Source organism: Bombina bombina, chromosome 2 (genome assembly GCF_027579735.1).
Source record: "Bombina bombina isolate aBomBom1 chromosome 2, aBomBom1.pri, whole genome shotgun sequence".
NCBI lineage: Eukaryota > Metazoa > Chordata > Amphibia > Anura > Bombinatoridae > Bombina > Bombina bombina.
The window spans coordinates 109523831-109545637 of record NC_069500.1 but is presented as its reverse complement, the minus strand read 5'-3'; the positions used below and the strand labels follow the sequence as shown (position 1 = coordinate 109545637).

Here is a 21807-nt window from a genome sequence, read left to right as displayed (position 1 = left end):
ACTTGTCCATTTTACATAATTTCTCTGGAATGACCAAATTCTCACAATCATCCAGAGTAGATAACACCTCCTTCAGCAGAGCGCGGAGATGTTCCAATTTAAATTTAAATGTAATCACATCAGGTTCAGCTTGTTGAGAAATTTTCCCTGAATCTGAAATTTCTCCTTCAGACAAAACCTCCCTGGCCCCCTCAGACTGGTGTAGGGGCACTTCAGAACCAATATCATCAGCGTCCTCATGCTCTTCAGTATTTTCTAAAACAGAGCAGTCGCGCTTTCGCTGATAAGTGGGCATTTTGGCTAAAATGTTTTTGATAGAATTATCCATTACAGCCGTTAATTGTTGCATAGTAAGGAGTATTGGCGCACTGGATGTACTAGGGGCCTCCTGTGTGGGCAAGACTGGTGTAGACGAAGGAGGGGATGATGCAGTACCATGCTTACTCCCCTCACTTGAGGAATCATCTTGGGCATCATTTTCTCTAAATTTTGTGTCACATAAATCACATCTATTTAAATGAGAAGGAACCTTGGCTTCCCCACATACAGAACACAGTCTATCTGGTAGTTCAGACATGTTAAACAGGCATAAACTTGATAACAAAGTACAAAAAACGTTTTAAAATAAAACCGTTACTGTCACTTTAAATTTTAAACTGAACACACTTTATTACTGCATATGTGAAAAAGTATGAAGGAATTGTTCAAAATTCACCAAAATTTCACCACAGTGTCTTAAAGCCTTAAAAGTATTGCACACCAAATTTGGAAGCTTTAACCCTTAAAATAACGGAACCGGAGCCGTTTTTATATTTAACCCCTTTACAGTCCCTGGTATCTGCTTTGCTGAGACCCAACCAAGCCCAAAAGGGAATACGATACCAAATGACGCCTTCAGAAAGTCTTTTCTATGTATCAGAGCTCCTCACACATGCAGCTGCATGTCATGCTTCCCAAAAACAAGTGCGCAATAGAGGCGCGAAAATGAGACTCTGCCTATGATTAGGGAAAGCCCCTAGAGAATAAGGTGTCCAATACAGTGCCTGCCGGTTATTTTACATAGTTCCCAAGATTAAAATAATTCCTCAAGGCTATGGAGTATAAAATATGCTTATATATAAATCGTTTTAGCCCAGAAAATGTCTACAGTCTTAAAAGCCCTTGTGAAGCCCTTTTTTCTCTTCATGTAATAAAAATGGCTTACCGGATCCCATAGGGAAAATGACAGCTTCCAGCATTACATCGTCTTGTTAGAAATGTGTCATACCTCAAGCAGCAAAAATCTGCTCCCTGTTTCCCCCAACTGAAGTTAATTCCTCTCAACAGTCCTGTGTGGAAACAGCCATCGATTTTAGTAACGGTTGCTAAAATCATTTTCCTCTTACAAACAGAAATCTTCATCTCTTTTCTGTTTCAGAGTAAATAGTACATACCAGCACTATTTTAAAATAACAAACTCTTGATTGAATAATAAAAACTACAGTTAAACACTAAAAAACTCTAAGCCATCTCCGTGGAGATGTTGCCTGTACAACGGCAAAGAGAATGACTGGGGAAGGCGGAGCCTAGGAGGGATCATGTGACCAGCTTTGCTGGGCTCTTTGCCATTTCCTGTTGGGGAGGAGAATATCCCACAAGTAAGGATGACGCCGTGGACCGGACACACCTATGTTGGAGAAAAATAGATATAAAATATTAAATAAATAAATAAATAAATAAAACAATGTAGATTTTTTATTTTGCCGACTCCTTCTCTTAGAGCACCAACATCATCAGTCACCAGCTAAGAGTGACGTTTTTCTCACAGGAGAAACAAATCTAAGGCAAAACAAGGGGATTCTATTCCACAGGATAAGAGGGTTGAGCACTGAAAGATTCTTAAGTGCACATCGAACTATGTGCAAAGTGTCTACTTAATAGTTAAGTCTTAGACTCTGATAGAAATACTCTGGTCAAATCTGTGTCCAAATAAATTTCCTTGAAAACAACTTAGCTTGATTGAAAACTTTTGGAAATCTAGATCCATCACCCATGAACTTTTCCAAAACTTTTTTTCTGCCCTTAACACAAATAAAACTGTGTTTGTGCAGCTCATTTTGAGGGGGAAGTCCTATTTAATGATACCTTCCCACATCATTTTAAATGTTTCCCAAAGGCTTTCTGGTAATGAAGGTGAGGGGAACTATTGTGCAAAGGTCTACTGGCAATTTATAGGCGAAGTCATGACAGATACTTAAATATGCAAGAGGAAAGCATACACATTGAAAGCACTCCCAGGTCAAATTGCAAATTTGTTGCAAATAAACATCACTAAGTTAATAATCCAAGGATAGAGTATGGAAATAGGAAGATTTACTAAATTAAAATAAAACTTTTATTGGGTTCATAAAATTAAAATAGGAAAAAACCAATTAAAATCACTCTTAAGTACCGACTGTAGTATATAAATAATTTATGTAGCCAATTGTTAGTTAAACTAATCCTTCCAATCAATACCAGAGTGCACAAAAATATCACGTACCACTTGGTAAAGTGCAACAAAGTCAATTAACGTGATACAGTAGTATTAATATGTTTAGCACAACTGGTGGTTTAGTAAGTGAGTTTAAAGTTGTGTCACACCATAACAGGAATCTCAATATCGCTCACAACCATTCACGGTTGAATTAAACTGTTTACCTAAACAGGAACACAGTATCTATTTCCCTAATCATATGACAATATAGGGAAAATAAATCTATATACAAACTGTGTGTTATTTACTAAGCTAGTATATTCAGTTTAAAGTTGTGTCACACCATAACTTGAATTTCAATATCGCTCACAACCATTAACGGTTGAATTAAACTGTTTACTTAAACAGGAACACAGTATCCATTCTATTCTCTCACTTACTAAACCACCAGTTGTGCTAAACAAATTAATACTACTGTATCACGTTAATTGACTTTGTTGCACTTTACCAAGTGGTACGTGATATTTTTGTGCACTCTGGTATTGATTGGAAGGATTAGTTTAACTAACAATTGGCTACATAAATTATTTATATACTACAGTCGGTACTTAAGAGTGATTTTAATTGGTTTTTTCCTATTTTAATTTTATGAACCCAATAAAAGTTATATTTTAATTTAGTAAATCTTCCTATTTCCATACTCTATCCTTGGATTATTAACTTAGTGATGTTTATTTGCAACAAATTTGCAATTTGACCTGGGAGTGCTTTCAATGTGTATGCTTTCCTCTTGCATATTTAAGTATCTAAATTCATACACTAAGCACCCACATCTAGCCGTATTTTGTTGGCATTATTAAAGATATAGGCAGGTCTATTACACACAAGTAGTGCCATTGGTAATTTTTGTAAATTCATCCGAAGTCATGACAGAAGCAGTGAGGCTGTGGCTGTGGTGTAGTTAAGTATATACAAAAAGAAAAGCATTCTTACAGGAATGAACAACAGCCCAGTATCTTGTTCTATAACACTGTTACCACATTGGAGTAGCTTATTTTAGCCTAATTGTGCTTTTTACAGAGGAGAACTTTCCTGAACTAAATCAGTATGATCCCGCCTAACAGGGTAGGTCCAGCCCGTAGTACCAGTCAATCCTCCTCTAAATAAGGAAAATGGTAACTTCAGATAATCGTTTCGGCCTCATCAGTGAGTTGCAGCCATATTCCTCTAGGCAAATTGGGCAAGCAGGCCACATCACAGCTGGTTCCCCCCATCACCCCTACAGAGACTTTTCCCTGGGTCATACAAATACATACAGAAAGAGAAGCAGTCTTCCGGGAATGAACAACAGCTCAGTAGCTTGTTCTATGGCATGGTTACCACCTGGGAGTAGCCTATTTTAGCCCATTTGTGCTTTTCACACAGGAAGAACTCTCTTAAAGTATACCAATCTTATCCCCTCCTAACAAGGTTAGCCCAGCCCCAAAATACCAGGCAATTCTCCTCTGAACAAGGAAAATGGCAACCCCAGACAATAGTTTCGGCCTCCTTTGGACCTTGTCAGTGAGGTACAGCCATATCCCTCTAAGCACATTGGGCAAGGAGACCAAATCTGGTTTTCCCCATCACCCTTAGGCAGACATTCCTCAGGCTCATAATACAAATACATAAAGAAAGAGAAGCAATCTTCCAGGAACGAACAACAGCTCAGTAGCTTGTTCTATACCACCAGGGAGTAGCTTCTATTAACTCAGTTGTGCTCAGCTGTTGTTCGTTCCTGGCAGATTGTTGCTTTTTCTGTATGTGGTGTAGTAACGGACTGGGCAGCCCCTAGTTTCCCCCTCAAATCCAGGACTAATATATCAGGCAAATATAAGAAAAATTGTTGATGTGAGGGCAGCAGATTTTGAAGTGCCTAGGGCAGCAGTAAAACTAATACACAACCTCATCAATACATGTTGTCACACAATGTGTTCAACTCCAATGTCACTTGGCTATACAAACACATTTAACATGTAGTCATTTTTATAGACTCTGTCAGTGACACAACCCTATAAGTGGAATGCTGTATAATTACCATTATAAAAACAGTTGGTTTATTCGGTACAGGAACATCCATTTTTTAAGTCTTATGTCCCTTTAAAAAGGGTCGGTTAAAGAAAAAAACAAACACCTTTTATACAGACTTCAGTCCTGAACATTTACATTTTATGTAAATTACCTCCTACTTTTCCTGAGCAATACTTCAAAATCCCAGAAGCCACAACACAATGGTAACTTAGTATGGTGTTGTTGCATGAACTTCATACTTTGCATATTAGGTTTCGTTCAGGACACCTGCAATGTTACAGCCATGAAAAATTTATAAGGCATCTTTTCCAGAGGGCTCGACGTGCCACACGAAAGCTGATTGCGTTACAGTTTCTTGTCAAAAGACTTAGCTGGAGGGAAATAAAGTCCTGGCCTTGAAGTGGTCAAAATGCAGGCCCAAAACACTATTAGTTTACAGATGAGGGGATATATATTCATGTGTGTTTATATGAGCGAGGCTGAACAATAGCAGCATGTGAACATGACAGCTTCTGTCAGACAGACAATGTGGCTAGAATAAATACACTCCATTATTTCAACACAACATTAACCCCTTGCTGGAGCGATAAAATGCATGAACATCTGTTTTGTGTATACCATAGTTATACAATTCTGCATATTTACGATTGAAAACATTTGTGAAAATAAGTGACTGCTTGAGTGACCTGAAACAGCCTTGTGTTTCTCATTAGACCAATCACAGTGCAACATTCAGCTTCAGAAAGTAAACTCTCACAAGTTGACATTTTTGTGCACTCGTGTAATATCAACATCAGCATAAAGGGACATGGGAGTCAAATTTAAATTGTCATGATTAAGGTAGAGTGCGCAATTTAAATAAAAAATACATTTTCCACTTTCATTTTTACTATTATATTATCAAAGTAACTTCTTAGTATTCTTAATACTTTTCTATCGGCTAGATTTAGAGTTCTGCGGCCAAAGGGGTGCGTTAGCTACGCTGGCTTTTTTTCGCCCGCACCTTTTAAATACCGCTGGTATTTAGAGTTCACAGAAGGGCTGCGTTTGGCTCCAAAAAGGGAGCGTATAGAATATTTACCGCCACTGCAACTCTAAATTCCAGCGGTGCTTACGGAAGCGGCCAGCTTCAAAAACGTGCTCGTGCACGATTTCCCCATAGGAAACAATGGGGCTGAGCTGGCTGAAAAAAAACCTAACACCTGCAAAAAAGCAGCGTTCTGCTCCTAACGCAGCCCCATTGTTTTCTATGGGGAAACACTTCCTAAGTCTGCACCTAACACCCTAACATGTACCCCGAGTCTAAACACCTCTAGCCTTACACTTATTAACCCCTAATCTGCCGCCTTCGCTGACCCCTGCATATTATTATTAACCCCTAATCTTCCGCTCCGTACACCGCCGCAACCTACATTATACCTATGTACCCCTAATCTGCTGCCCCTAACACCGCCGACCCCTATATTATATTTATTAACCCCTAATCTGCCGCCCCCAACGTCGCCTCCACCTACCTACAATTATTAACCCCTAATCTGCCGACCGGATCTCACCGCTACTATAATAAATGTATTAACCCCTAAAGCTAAGTCTAACCCTAACACTAACACCCCCCTAAGTTAAATATAATTTTATTCTAACGAAATAAATTAAGTCTTATTAAATAAATTATTCCTATTTAAATCTAAATACTTACCTGTAAAATAAATCCTAATATAGCTACAATATAAATAATAATTATATTGTAGCTATTTTAGGATTAATATTTATTTTACAGGCAACTTTGTAATTATTTTAACCAGGTACAATAGCTATTAAATAGTTAATAACTATTTAATAGCTACCTAGTTAAAATAAAGAGAAATTACCTGTAAAATAAATCCTAACCTAAGTTACAATTAAACCTAACACTACACTATCAATAAATTAATTAAATACAATACCTACAAATAAATACAATGAAATAAACTAACTAAAGTACAAAAAATAAAAAAGAACTAAGTTACAAAAAATAAAAAAATATTTACAAACATTAGAAAAATATTACAACAATTTTAAACTAATTACACCTACTCTAAGCCCCCTAATAAAATAACAAAGACCCCCAAAATAAAAAAATGCCCTACCCTATTCTAAAATAAAACCTTCATTCGTCGTCTAGTCATCGGAAGAAGAGGATGGATCTGCGGTGGAGGTCTTCAAGATGGAGCCGGTCGTCATCGGATGGAAGAACATAGAAGATGCCTCCTGGATGAAGATGTTTGCCGGTCCGGATGTACTCTTCTGCCCGCTTGGATCAAGACTTCAGCCGGATGATGGATGTCTTCAGCCCCCCGCTTGGGCTTGGATCAAGACATCGGAGCCTGGACGGATCGCTGATACCCGGCGAGGTGAAGATAAGGTAGGAAGATCTTCAGGGGCTTAGTGTTAGGTTTATTTGAGGGGGGTTTGGGTTAGATTAGGGGTATGTGGGTGGTGGGTTGTAATGTTGGGGGGGGGTATTGTATGTTTTTTTTTACAGGCAAAAGAGCTGAATTCTTTGGGGCATGCCCCGCAAAGGGCCCTTTTCAGGGCTGGTAAGGTAAAAGAGCTTTGTACTTTTTTATTTTAGAATAGGGTAGGGCATTTTTTTATTTTATTTTATTAGGGGGCTTAGAGTAGGTGTAATTAGTTTAAAATTGTTGTAATATTTTTCTAATGTTTGTAAATATTTTTTAATTTTTTGTAACGTAGTACTTTTTTATTTTTTGTACTTTAGTACTTTTTTATTTCATTGTATTTATTTGTAGGTATTGTATTTAATTAATTTATTGATAGTGTAGTGTTAGGTTTAATTGTAACTTAGGTTAGGATTTATTTTACAGGTAATTTTGAAATTATTTTAACTAGGTAGCTATTAAATAGTTATTAACTATTTAATAGCTATTGTACCTGGTTAAAATAATTACAAAGTTGCCTGTAAAATAAATATGAATCCTAAAATAGCTACAATATAATTATTATTTATATTGTAGCTATATTAGGGTTTATTTTACAGGTAAGTATTTAGATTTAAATAGGAATAATTTATTTAATAAGACTTAATTTATTTTGTTAGATAAAAATTATATTTAACTTAGGGGGGTGTTAGGGTTAGGGTTAGAATTAGCTTTAGGGGTTAAAAAATTTATTAGAGTAGCGGTGAGCTCCGGTCGGCAGATTAGGGGTTAATGCTTGAAGTTAGGTGTCGGCGATGTTAGGGAGGGCAGATTAGGGGTTAATACTATTTATTATAGGGTTATTGAGGCGGGAGTGAGGCGGATTAGGGATTAATACATTTATTAGAGTAGCGGCGAGCTCCGGTCGGCAGATTAGGGGTTAATAAGTGTAGGTAGCGGCGACGTTGGGGGCGGCAGATTAGGGGTTAATAAATATTATGTAGGTGTCGATTAGGGGTACATAGGGATAATGTAGGTTGCGGCGGTGTGTGGTCGGCAGATTAGGGGTTAAAAATTTTAATAGAGTGGCGGCGATGTGGGGGGGCCTCGGTTTAGGGGTACATAGGTAGTTTATGGGTGTTAGTGTACTTTAGAGCACAGTAGTTAAGAGCTTTATAAACCGGCGTTAGCCCAGAAAGCTCTTAACTACTGACTTTTTTCTGCGGCTGGAGTTTTGTCGTTAGAATTCTAACGCTCACTTCAGCCAAGACTCTAAATACCGGCGTTAGAAAGATCCCATTGAAAAGATAGGATACGCAAATGGCGTAAGGGGATCTGCGTTATGGAAAAGTCGCGGCTGGAAAGTGAGCGTTAGACCCTTTCCTGACCGACTCCAAATACCAGCGGGCGGCCAAAACCTGCGTTAGGAGCCTCTAACGCTGGTTTTGACGGCTACCGCCCAACTCTAAATCTAGGCCTATGACAACATACTGAGGTAGACTGAGGTAGACTAAGGAGCATACACATATCTCAGGCACTATTTCTAACAATCAGCTAGATTACGAGTTTTGCATCAGGTTTAAAAAAGCAGCGTTGGCCGGTCCTAACGCTGCTTTTTAACGCCCGCTGGTATTACGAGTCTTGCAGGTACAGGTGTACCGCTCACTTTTTTGGCAAGACTTGGAAATACCGCAAATCCACTTACGTAAATTGCGTATCCTGTTTTTTCAATGGGACTTGCATAGCGCCGGTAATACGAGTCTGACAAAAAGTTAAAGAGTGGTAGACCCTCTCCTGTCAAGACTGGTACCGCATTTTAAAGTCAGTAGTTAAGAGTTTTACACTACAACGGCGTAGCATAAAACTCTTAACTAAAGTGCTAAAAAGTACACTAACACCCATAAACTACCTATTAACCCCTAGGATTGAACTTCAATCCTATTGGCTGATTGCATCAGCCAATAGGATTTTTTCTACCTTAATTCCGATTGGCTGATAGAATTCTATCAGCTAATCGGAATTGAAGGGACGCCATCTTGGATGACGTCACTTAAAGGGACACTCAGGTTAAATTACATTTTCATGATTCAGATACAGCATGTAATTTTAAACAACTTTCCAATTTACTTCCATTAAAAAAAATGTGCACATTCTTTTATATTTACAATTTTTGAGTCACCAGATCCTACTGAGCATGTGCAAGAATTCACAGACTATACGTATATGCATTTGTGATTGACTGATTGCTATAACATGTTACAAGGGGAGTGGAAATATACATAACTTTGAAAATTGTTATAAAAAAATCTACTACTCATTTGAAGTTCAGACTATGTGCTATTGCATTGTCTTGTTATCTTGCATTTGTTGATTATGCAAATCTAATGTGTTGACTGGTCCTTTAAAGGAACCGTCATTTAGTAAGAAGACTTCGTTGGAAGAGGAGGTCTTACTCTGAATCATATTCCATACCCTTAAGACAATACTGAAGGTTTGATTGAGACTGAAGGTTTCGACAAGCTGAAACTAGTTTCATTCGTCTCTTGTCTGTTAGAGTCATGGACTCTGGAAATCTAAAAAGGTGACCCTTGTCTGAGGAATCAAGGAACTTTTTGGTAAATTGATCCTCCAACCATGTCTTTGAAGAAACAACACTAGTTGATTTGTGTGAGATTCGGCAGAATGTAAAGACTGAGCTAGTACCAAGATATCATCCAAATAAGGAAACACTGCAATACCCTTTTCTCTAATTACAGAGCGTAGGGCATCGAGAACCTTTGAAAAAATTCTTGGAGCTGTCGCTAGGCCAAATGAAAGAGCGACAAATTGGTAACGCTTGTCTAGAAAAGAGAATCTCAGAAATCGATAGTGGTCTGGATGAATCGGAATATGAAGATATGCATCCTGTAAGTCTATCGTGGACATATAATGACCTTGCTGAACAAAAGCCAGAATAGTCCTTATAGTCACCATTTTAAAAGTTGGCACTCTTACAAAATGATTAAACATTTTCAGATCCAGAACTGGCCTCAATGAATTTTCTTTCTTTGGAACAATGAATAGATTTGAATAAAACCCCAGACCCTGTTCCTGAAACGGAACTGGTATGATTACCCCTGAAAGCTCTAGATATGAAACACACTTCAGAAAAGCCTGAGCCTTCACTGGATTTGCAGGATTGTGTGAGAGAAACAAAATCTTCTCACGGGAGGTCTTACTCTGAATCCTATTCCATACCCTTAAGACAATACTCTGAATCCACAGATTTTGGATAGAATCTGCCCAAATGTTTTGGAAAAATTTTAATCTGCCCCCCCACTAGCTGAACTGGAATGAGGGCCGCACCTTCATGCAGACTTGGGGGCTGGCTTTGGTTTCTTAAAAAGCTTGGATTTATTCCAACTTGAAGAAGGTTTCCAATTGGAACCAGATTCTTTGGGGGAAGGATTGGCTTTCTGTTCCTTATTCTGTCGAAAAGAACGAAAACGATTAGAAGCTTTAGATTTACCCTTAGATCTTTTATCCTAAGGCAAAAAAAATCCCTTCCCCCCCAGTGACAGTTGAAATAATTGAATCCAACTGAGAACCAAATAAACTATTAACTTGGAAAGAAAGAGATAGTAATCTAGACTTAGATACCATGTCAGCATTCCAATATTTGAGCCACAAAGCTCTTATAGCTAAAATAGCTAAAGACATAGATTTAACATCAATTTTGATGATATCAAAAATAGCATCACAGATAAAATGATCAGCATGTTGAAGCAAGCGAACAATGCTAGACAAATCAGAATCTCTTTCCTGTTGCGCTAAGCTTTCCAACCAAAAAGTTGATGCAGCTGCAACATCAGCCCTAGATATAGCAGGCCTAAGAATATACCAGAAAATAAATAAGCTTCCCTTAGATAAGATTCAAGTTTCCTAACTAAAGGTTCCTTAAAAGAAGTACTATCTTCCATAGGAATAGTAGTACGTTTGGCAAGAGAAGAGATAGCCCCATCAACTTTGGGGGTTTTTTTCCCCAAAACTCCAATCTAGCTGCTGGCAAAGGATACAACTTTTTAGACCTAGAAGATGGAATAAAAGAAGAACCAGGCCTATCCCATTCCTTTTAAATCATATTAGAAATAGCATCAGGAAATGGAAAAATATCTGGAGTAACCACAGGAGGTTTATAAACAGAATTTAAATGTTTACTAGTTTTAGTATCAAGAGGACTAGATTCCTCAATATCCAAAGTAATCAACACCTCCTTTTTAACAAGGAATGAATATACTCCATCTTAAAGAGATAAGTAGATTTGTCAGTGTCAATATCTGAGGTGGGATCTTCTGAATCAGATAGATCCTCATCAGAGGAGGATAATTCAGTATGTCAGTCATTTGAAATTTCATCAACTTTATAAGAAGTTTTAAAAGACCTTTTACGTTTATTAGAAGGCGGAATAGCAGACAAAGCCTTCTGAATCGCATCAGCAATAAAATCTTTTATATTCACACGGATATCATATACATTAGATGTAGAAGGAACAACAGGCATTGTACTAGTAATGATGGATACATTTTCTGCATGTACAAGTTTATCATGACAACTGTTACATACTACAGCTGGAGATATAATCTCCGCTAAATTACAACAGATACACATATCTTTGGTAGAACTGTTATCAGGCAGCAGGGTTCCAACAGTGGTTTCTGAGACAGGATCAGATTGAGACATCTTGCAAATGTAAGAGAAAAAAACAACATATATAGCAAAATTATCAATTTCCTTATATGGCAGTTTCAGGAATGGGAAAAAAATGCAAACAGCATAGCCCTCTGAGCATAAAAAAGGCAAGAGGCATATAGGAAGTGGGGTTTAAATAATTAAATTATTTGGCGCCAAGTATGACGCACAACGCAAAATGAATTTTTTTGGCGCTAACAACATCCGGAAATGACGCAACTCGGATCATGGCAGACGCAACCTTGTGCAAGGAAACCTGGCGTCAACTAAGACGCCGGAAATTACGAATTTGCATCACCAAATGTACCTTTGCGCCAAAAAATCTTGCGCCAAAAATTACGCAATAAATATCAGCATTTTCGCGGTGGTGAGGGGTATATTTATAGGCATTTTGAGGTTTGGGAAACTTTGCCCCTCCTGGTAGGATTGTATATCCCATATGTCACTAGCTACATGAAAGAAATAATCTTTTATTTCTGTAACTACAGGAAAGCACTGACAATTATGTTTACATTGTAAGAGGTCAGTAATAAAAAAAAAGTTTAAATGGGTGAGAAATAATTAATCAGTAGTGAAACAGTTAATGGGACATTTAAAATGCACATCAGTGCATTGCACATTTGACTAGAACCATATTTAAAGTACATTTTCCTTTTACAAAAATACTTCTGAGAAACGTTCTCTCATTTTTTCACAGTAAGCTGTAAGCAGGTAAGCAATGAGCATGCACATATGCACTGAGTGTAGGCAATCTGAGTGTGCGCCAGTATGCGATGGTCATGCAAGCAGGGTTTCTGTACTGGCACCCGTGTGCTATTGGTTTCCCCTTAATATATTTTAAATGACTCAGCTGCATGTATGTGGAATTGGCCATTTAAGTTTATTTTTGTATATGAAATAACGGTTTCTGTTAATTGAAACCACAACCCAATGAAAGAAGCAGAGCTTGTAGTGAGAGCAGACCTAGTAAGCTTATCTATCTAGTTATTTACACAAAGTCCTCCTTATCTTATTTCTCACTGTTTATTCATACACCAATCCATAGAGAGAACAATGGTATATTAATATTATAGTACCATTCTGTCAACCCCCCCCCCGGAACATTATTTCATCTAGGTTGTTTTATAACCAGTACTTAAGTTACTGAAATGTTCAGTATAGGTGGGGATACCACTGGCAAACTCAGGTATTTTATATGACAAAATAAAGGTCAAGAATCTGGCAAAAAAATCCCCCAAAGATTAATAAAAACTAACAATATGTTATCTCCTAAATACAAACTGCAACTAATGTCTTTTTAAATTTGAGTTGTAAGGCTTCCTAAGATAAGTAATTACAAAATGATAGGAGTACCAAGGTGTTGACATATAGTTTTGATCCGGGAAAACCTCACATGTTAAAACTGCCATGTGTAAAAGACACATGCAGCTAACATCACACTCTGATAATAGATTTTAGTCCTAAAATGTGTTTTTCACCTATCTGAAAAAAAAACAAAAAAACAGATGAAAAAAATGAAAGCAAAAAAGAAAATATATTCCCCTAAATTAGATTTACAAATGAAATCTCTGACGCAAAATGTTACATATGTCAATCACGTAACTGAAAACACAGCATGCTCCAAAATAAAAATAATAGAATGTTGTATGATAGAAATATCTGTTGCATGAAAATATTGTGCTTAATATTCTGTTATTGGCGTAGGATGCCACCCTCCTTGTGTTGCAGGACTTCTAATACTAGTCCTAAGCATTAAGCTGCATTTTCTATGAATAGAACATGCCTTTTGGGACAAGTAATTATATTTTGAATAACATCAATAAAAAAAAACCTACACAGAATATGCTGGCGCTACCCAGTAAGGGTTTTTCTCTGCATCTTTTGCATGGCGTAGAATAGCTTCTCGAGGGTTACTATCATCAGTCTTGTCCAGAGCGATATTCTTTACAATGAATGATGACAAGGTGCCTCCATGGGTGCCCACACGACCACCACGACCTGGAAAGACAGGACAATACTTAGATAAAATACTATAGACTCTTTGGTAATATTTCTCCCCAGCCTAGAAAATAATACAGTTATTATTCACTATTTGTAAAATACAACCAAATTATGTAGCTTTGATATCAACATTTTAAAATATTAATTTGAGACCATCAAGGGTGCAAAGCCTTATCAATACTAATTAGTTATTTCCTGGCAAAATGCAGTTCCTATATTGTTTCTTTATATATTAAATATATCAGTTATTGAGTGTAGAAGTTAATTTGTAATATTTGATGGTTCTTATTGCACCTAACAGCTAGGGGAACATTGCATTTAAGAGTTCCTTCGGGGGGGGGGGGCTCCCAATACAATATACACCATCATGCTATCTCAGAACTGCAGAATTGATATGGATTGCAAATCACATTTGTTAGATCAGTGGTACCCACTAAATGGTCTTTTTCCCATCTACTGAATGAAGACTACTGCCAACATCTTCTAATGGATGCTGAGTGTAGGTTCAATACAGCTGGCGGGCATCACAGATACGGAAAAGTGCAAGAGCATCCTGGGACTTATACCTATTCAAGACAGTCACCATGTGTGTTGCACATAACACTTCATAAATTATAGTCTGATGGCTGAGGTTTTATTTTAGTGTATCAAACCATCGAAAAAATGTATACATCACACAGAACCACTGTCACATCAACCCACCCATCGAAACACCACCCCAAAATCTGTGTCAGTTATGGTCATGAAGACGTTAAGGGTTATAAATATTTCATTCAGTGGGTAAAGCAATAGGTGCTGAAATATTACAAAAATAAATTTAAAAGCCATAATAGTCAAAATAGTACGTATTTATTCACTAGACTAGAGCATGTAAGTTTAAGACTATCGACCCTGCACTGCTGTGGGTTTAACCACCCCCCCCCCCCCCCCCAAAAAAAAAACTAAACAAACTTTTCTTTCGGGATTTAAACAGAGCATACAATTATTATTATTTTTTAATTTTACTTCTATTATCACATTTACTTCATTCTTTTGGTATTCTTTGATGGAAAGAAACCTCGGTAGGTAGCATGCACATGGCAGGAAACAGTGCTGTCATCTAGTGCTCTTGCAAATGGATAATATTCTTGCAAAACTACTGCATTATAGTGCTGCAGATGTGCACACTCCTGAGCATACTTTCCTCCTTTTAATTAAAGGATACCAAGAGAACGAAGAAAGTTTGATAATATAAATAAATTAGGAAGCTGATTACAAATTCATGCACTGTCTGAATTATGGAAGAAAAATGTTTAGTTTCATGTCCCTTTGAAGAAAATCTTACATTTAGAATCTCCATTAATTACTTATTTCTCTAACACTACATTTTTGGGTACTTGAAAAGATATTAAAAAGGGATATAAAACAGTTCTCCTTTAGTAGAAAAATATGTTAAATAACTTAGGTTCTACTGTCACATTCGTTTTGCAGAAAAAGTCCTCTACTGAAAATGGGCAATAAACCAATTGTAGCTAGATTAAATGTCTCCTAGCAACACTCCTGTGACAGGAAGTGATGGACACTGCACAAATGAAGTTAAAAAAATAAATAAAATGCAAAATATGTTTAAAATAATAATATATATCAATTTCTACTAGGTATAACCCACTGCCTAGTGCTTTTTATTTCAACAGTAAGACTGATTTATATCCATTTAAGTTTCCTACAAAAGTACAAATTTGAAAGTACTTCAAGTCATGTGTTTCTACGTGTTCTTCTGCTTTGAGAAGTGACAAATATTCTCAAATTGTCTATGTTTTAAAAGTGTACATTAAAAACAAAATTTATGGGGCGGAGCCAGCAATAGGACGGAGCGGTCATACAATTTCATAGCTCCGGCTAACTACTATATTTAAAGCTATAATTGACCGCTCTGACCAGGCTAACTGGCTATTTACATTTTGGCCAAAGCATTAAGACACTCAGACAAGAGAAACGGAGACTGAGAAATATTTCAGTTAGGGGAAACAATACACTTTATGAGAGGCCCTTGTGTGAACACTCCGTGGAGCAACTACATTTCGGGATCTTGGGGAGACCTACCCAAAGAGATGGTGCTACCCTGAGTGCCTCTCCTACTCATCTGAAGAGCAGAACCGTACAGAAACGGGTGAAGTCACAATAGAACTCTACAGCGGTGCTCTCTTAGAGTCGATGCATTGCCTGCTGCGTGGCCATTTTGTGATACGACAAACTTCAATACCCCAGCCTAGATTTCAGCTCTAACTTTTCAGGCGACACAAGTTTTAGCAGCGTTCATCAGAACATTTAGGGCCTAATACTTACCATGGATCCCAATACTCTACTGCGGGAAATTGCCTGCTTACTACAGCAACACAGAGAGAAATTCATCCCGCTACTGGAAGCGGCATGGTCTTGTACTGTTATACATCTAACATCTCCTATACCTCAACCTGGCATTGTTAGGCCGACGTTTGCCACGCAGAGAGGCCTCAAACGAGGCATAGGCTAAATTTGTCATTAGACTGTGATAAAATGTGTGTACATATATATATTCTATTTTTTATTCTATTTTTTTTTTTTCAAAATCCATTGTGTCATATATACCAGTGTTATCTGAAAGGTTTTCCCTGTTTGCTCTAGTGCTGAGGTTTGTTTACCATTAAGCTCCTAGGAAAAGTTTATTCCTAGATCGGATCAGTTATCATATAGTTGCTGTCGGGCTATCTTGTCTGCTCACTGTTCTGCCCACGTGGTGGTGGTGATACTACAGGATTCTAAGGAGCGGCATTAAGCTTTGTGAGATAAATGAGTGCACAATCTTGAGCAAGATGGGCTGTAACACCTCCTATTGCTACTCACGCTTGTTATTTCAAATTTTTATATTGGCTAAATGTAGTATTGGTTCTAATAAGATTTGGGCATATATATGTTGTTACTATTTCACTCCTCTTGTTGGTGTGCTAGTTAATTGTCCCGCACTACATGGGTCACAATTGTTTATGTAAAGATATGACAGATATTCCTTATGCTCCCCAATCAAACCTAATGACAGACATAGAATATTTAATGACCTCTGCCCTATGGCCTAAATAACTATGCGGTCAATGGATCCTATATAACTTGAAGGGTAATCTCTATTATAGGTTACACAACAGAGATTTTTGAGGTGAATGGTTATTCTCTCCTGTAACTGAGTCGGGGAAGCCATGTACCACACATTCATAGTTGTAATCTACTTATTTCATGAGAGAAGCTGCCAGCGGCCGTGGTTATGCTCTGTACACTGTTTTGCTTAAAAATGTGTTGCCTATGCAATGTTGGCTTCCCTAAACTCTGAGTATTAATAACCCTCTTAACCACTGAACATACCTATGGTTGTGTAAACATGCCATATGTCCCTGAGAACAAGTTTTAGACCTACATTCCCACCCCTATATCCCTTCTTTCACTCTAACATTTGTGATAGTGACCTATAGTATATAGCACCAATGAGAAGGATATGTTTCCCGCAACGGTCAAGTATATTCTCCTCTAAGGTAAACTACAATCTATGTAGCCAATTAATAAGTTTTCATATGGAGATATGACCTTTACCGTATACGGCCTACCATGTTTTAATGACTACCTCCCCCCCATACAACATGCTTCCTTGATGAGGAAGACTAACTATGCGGCTTATCTAGTCTATGCCGCACCCCCTAAGATTTTTCTAACAGTAACTCTTCGCCTACAACAGTTTACTAACATTGTTCACTCCTATTTATAAGTTGAGTTTAACATTACGCATCTAATAACTCATTCTTACTATCATTTAAAGTACCAATTGTTAAATTATTTTAAACCTACAGGTCCAAAAGAGACTATTTAAATTGTTAATTTCAGCTCATGTAAAATAGAAAAAGAGGTTCCATAAGATTAGTCCTATTGAGAATTTTGTCTTCTAATTGTATAGAAATTGTCACATTGAAATGTACCATTTATGTTTGTCTTACTGACATGTCTTATATAAGCTGTAATGTTTTCGCACAACCTCAATAAAAATATATAAAAAAATAAAAAATTATGCTTACCTGATAAATGTATTTCTTTTCGGGCATGGGTAGTCCACAAAACATTCTAATTACTAGTGGGATATTCACTCCTGGCCAGCAGGAGGAGGCAAAGAGCACCCCAGCAGAGCTGTTAAGTATCATTTCCTTTACCCATAACCCCCAGTCATCTAGCTGAAGGAAAAAGGAAAAAGAAGATAACACAAGGGTAAAGAGGTGCCTGAGGACTAGACAAAAAAACTGCTTAAATAATTTGAGTAAGGGCGGTGTCGTGGACTCTTCATGCCCGGAAATAAATACATTTATCAGGTAAGCATACATTTTGTTTTCTTTCCTATGGCATGGAGAGTCCACGAAACTTTCTAATTACTAGTTGGAACCAATACCCAAGCTAGAAGACACAGAATGAATAGGGAGGGAGAACAAGACAGGCAGACCTAAACTGAAGGCACCACCGCTTGAAGAACCTTTCTTCCAAAAGAAGCCTCAGCTGAGACAAAAGTATCAAATTTGTAGAATTTGGAAAAAACATAAATGATGTTGAACTAATAATTTCCTTTTCTTCTGATGGAAAGAGTCCACAGCTGCATTCATTACTTTTGGGAAAATAAGAACCTGACCACCAGGAGGAGGCAAAGACAACCCAGCCAAAGGCTTAAATACTCCTCCCCTCATCCTCCAGTCATTCTGCCGAGGAACAAGGAACAGTAGAAGAAATATCAGGGTGAAAAGGTGCCAGAAGAATATAAGGACGGCTCACATAAAATTACGGGTGGGGAGCTGTGGACTCTTTCCATCAGAAGAAAAGGAAATTATCAGGTAAGCATAATTTATGTTTTTCTTCTTTAATGGAAAGAGTCCACAGCTGCATTCATTACTTTTGAGAAAATACCCAAGCTATAGAGGACACTGAATGCCAAGACGGGAGGGTACAATAGGCGGCCCATACTGAGGGCACCAGGCCTGAACCTCTCCCCAATAAAAAAAAATAATCCCGCTTCGTCTGAAGCCGAGAATTTTTTTTTAAAGGAAAAGCCCCAAGGACACTGACTCGCAGCTAGTCCAGAGTCAAACTAGAGACCGCAAAATGGACTCGACTGAGCCAACAGTCCACCAAGAGACACCGTAGCCCAACAGACAGTCCCCCACCTCTCACCCCTCACAAATGAAAGGGATACCAGCCAAAACCCCCAAGGGGACGAGGCAAAGGAGAACCGAGGAAACCGAAAGTTCCCTTAATACAAAAAAAAGAACACCTCCAAGAGTGGGCCCAGCTCACAGAGACCCAAATGGACCCAAACAGGGAAAGGAGGCCACGCCTATACAAGCGAAACCCGGGATAAGACTGGGCACAGAGACAGAACAGACGTCTCTCCAACATTCTGCAAGCATGGAATGCAACTGAAGAGGCAAAGTCCTCCCAGCGTCTGATCATAAAATACCAAAGTATTCGACCATGAAAGTGTGTAATAGACCCAGGCGAAAAAACCCCAAGTTTGAAAACACAGAGTCCATAACAGGACAACACAGAGGGTGCTTGCGAGGAAGAAAAGGCAGTCAAGCAAGAAACAGACTGCAAAAGCAACCCCCAGACAGAGGGCACGCTCCAGGCAACCTAAGCCGCCGGACCTACCCACAGGTCCCTAAAAGGGGGAACACAAAGCCTCCATCAAGGCCCCCCCAAGAAGGAGAGTATACCCTCAGACAGAGTAAACCCACTTCTGAAATCAGTGGAGCAAGGTGAAAGGAAAATCTAGCAGCTGAGGTAACAGGATAGACTCAAAAAGCTCACACATCCAGAGGAGACTGCGACCCGAACGTGAACTGCAGAACCACAACCAGCTGGACCAACCCAGCCTCAGGGATCCAAGACAGGGGAACAAAAGAATCCCGAAACTTATACAGTAACAAGCATAAAGATAGCACAGCCATCCCCACAGAGTACAAGTACAACCCGACTCTGAAAAAAGAAAAGGCCATAGATCTAAGGATCTATCAAAACAAAGGCCCAACAAGTCTGACTTGGAGCCAGCAAGACCCCAGGGGGAACCAATCCCACCTTTCTACCTCCCGACCAGGAGAAGCCCCAAGAAAGGACTTCATCTCCATAGGGAGGAGAATATCCCGAAAGAAAAGGGATGAGGCCGGAAGGGCAACAACTGTCCTCAAGGCCCGAAGCCACCGGCTAATGGGAAGATAAATCCTCAACACAAAAGTCCTAGAAAAGGACCCCTCTACAAGTAGCTTGCCAAGCAGAGGCACAGCCATCCCATTTACCTGCAAAGCAGGGAATCCACGGGTACACTAGAAAGCTGACCAGGGGAATGCAACCCTAAGGTGCACCAGAAATTGGACATCCAGCGCCAGCAGCTGGGTATGAACCAACAATCCTTGAGGCACAAGTCACACAGCTAACCACTAGATGACATGGGTTAAGAGTAAAAAAATACTCAGAAAACCTGGCCAACCATGACCAGCTCAGGTAGATGGAGCAAGGACATAGCCCAAGTGCCCACTACCGTGGAACACCCCGACCAGCCCTGAGATCCAAGATTCCAAAACTACCCAAAACTGGGTCAGGAAAAAGGCCAAGCGAAGCTTCAGCAACCGGAAGTCTCAGGGAGAAAAACAGGTCTGGGCACCTAATAGTTCAGACAAACCTTACCCTAGAACTAAACACCCCAACTGGTCAAAAAGCCAGACACAAGAGATATGGATGCATATCCAGAGAATCCGGATAGCGAGCTGAACTCGAAAGCCCCAACCAAAGGAAGGAACCACCCCTAGCTAAAGTCCAAAGCTCCAAGGAGCAAGGCTAGAAGTCGTATGAAGATACTTCTCAAAGCCTCAGGACAATCAAGGGATACCTCGAGGTAAAAAAAATCCTACTAGCAGGAATAGTCTCCCTACAAGCAGAGGACACAAGGAAGAGAAAGAAAAGGCACTAAGCCCACCCAGCTCCGGAAACCCCCGAGCTAAACAAAGTCCCCACAGGGAACAACCATCACCCGGAAACACAGATCCCTAAAAGGAGATCTAACTCACCCGGAGACAATGGAAGAAGTCCCAAAGGTCTCTTATAACTCAGACAGTACACGTCAAAGAGTAAGAGCTGCATCTAGATACACTATAAACAGCTTACGCCAACACCTGCAAGGTGTCACGAGCTGCAACTGGTTTCAAACTGCAAACCTTCTGCATGCTAGACAGCTATCCTGTACAAACTATTGGATCAAGCCCAAAAGGACAAATCCAGAGGCCTAAAAATGAAGGCCAAATCGCTCTACTGCGGTAAGGGGCGTTAAGCCACATGGGGGGAGGAAAACTCTAGGTTCTGATGAAATCAGATGTCAGATAGAGTGACGCAGCGGAAAAACTCCCCTGCCCAGTCATCTATGACTGAAGGCTATAAGGACTGAAACAATCCTTCCCACCTCACGGACCCACAGTTCCTCTCGAATGCTTAGTTGAACATGAAAAACAATGATAACCTGAGCACTCAGCGCTTCTACTGAACCAGCCGAGCAGAACAGCGCCACGTGTCTGAAAAGCCGCAAGACTGAACAAACCCGACAGGACCAGCCTGCACCCAGGGTCCTAACCGGCAAGCTGCATAAATTCTCCCTCATAGGGAAAAAAACAGAAAACAGACATCTTTAACATAGGACTAACATGTCCAAAACAACTTCCGAAGAAGTAATAAACAGTATTAATCCCAGAAGTTTCCTGATGGAAACAAAAACAAATAAAAGACATCCCATCGGATATAAATAAAATAAAAGGCAACCCAGAGGTTAACGCCCTAAAAGACACAAGCCTACCCGCAGGACCAGCCAAACGGAGCCCTATCTTTCAAAAACTGGGAAAGATCTCAAACAAATGACAGTCAGGAGATTACCTCATCCCCACATGTCTAATGAGGTGCACCACTCGAATAAGCAGACTGAAAATCCCCGTATCTGGTAACGATAGGGACATTCAATAACTGAAAAACATGTCTGAGCAATACGTGAAGGCGCGCAATCCTGTAACGAAAGGCACAACACTCAGGAACAGTTACACCTGTAGGGAACTGTAGAGGCCC

The 21807-nt window shown here is 39.1% G+C and overlaps 1 protein-coding gene across 1 annotated transcript in view; it reads right to left on the bottom strand.

The window, feature by feature from the left end:
* WDR70 (WD repeat domain 70) overlaps positions 1-21807 on the bottom strand; it is an 811922-nt gene that overhangs the window by 16605 nt on the left and 773510 nt on the right. The window contains 1 exon segment of the mRNA XM_053701217.1: positions 13506-13668. Within this exon segment, the coding sequence (XP_053557192.1) occupies positions 13506-13668 (163 nt within the window).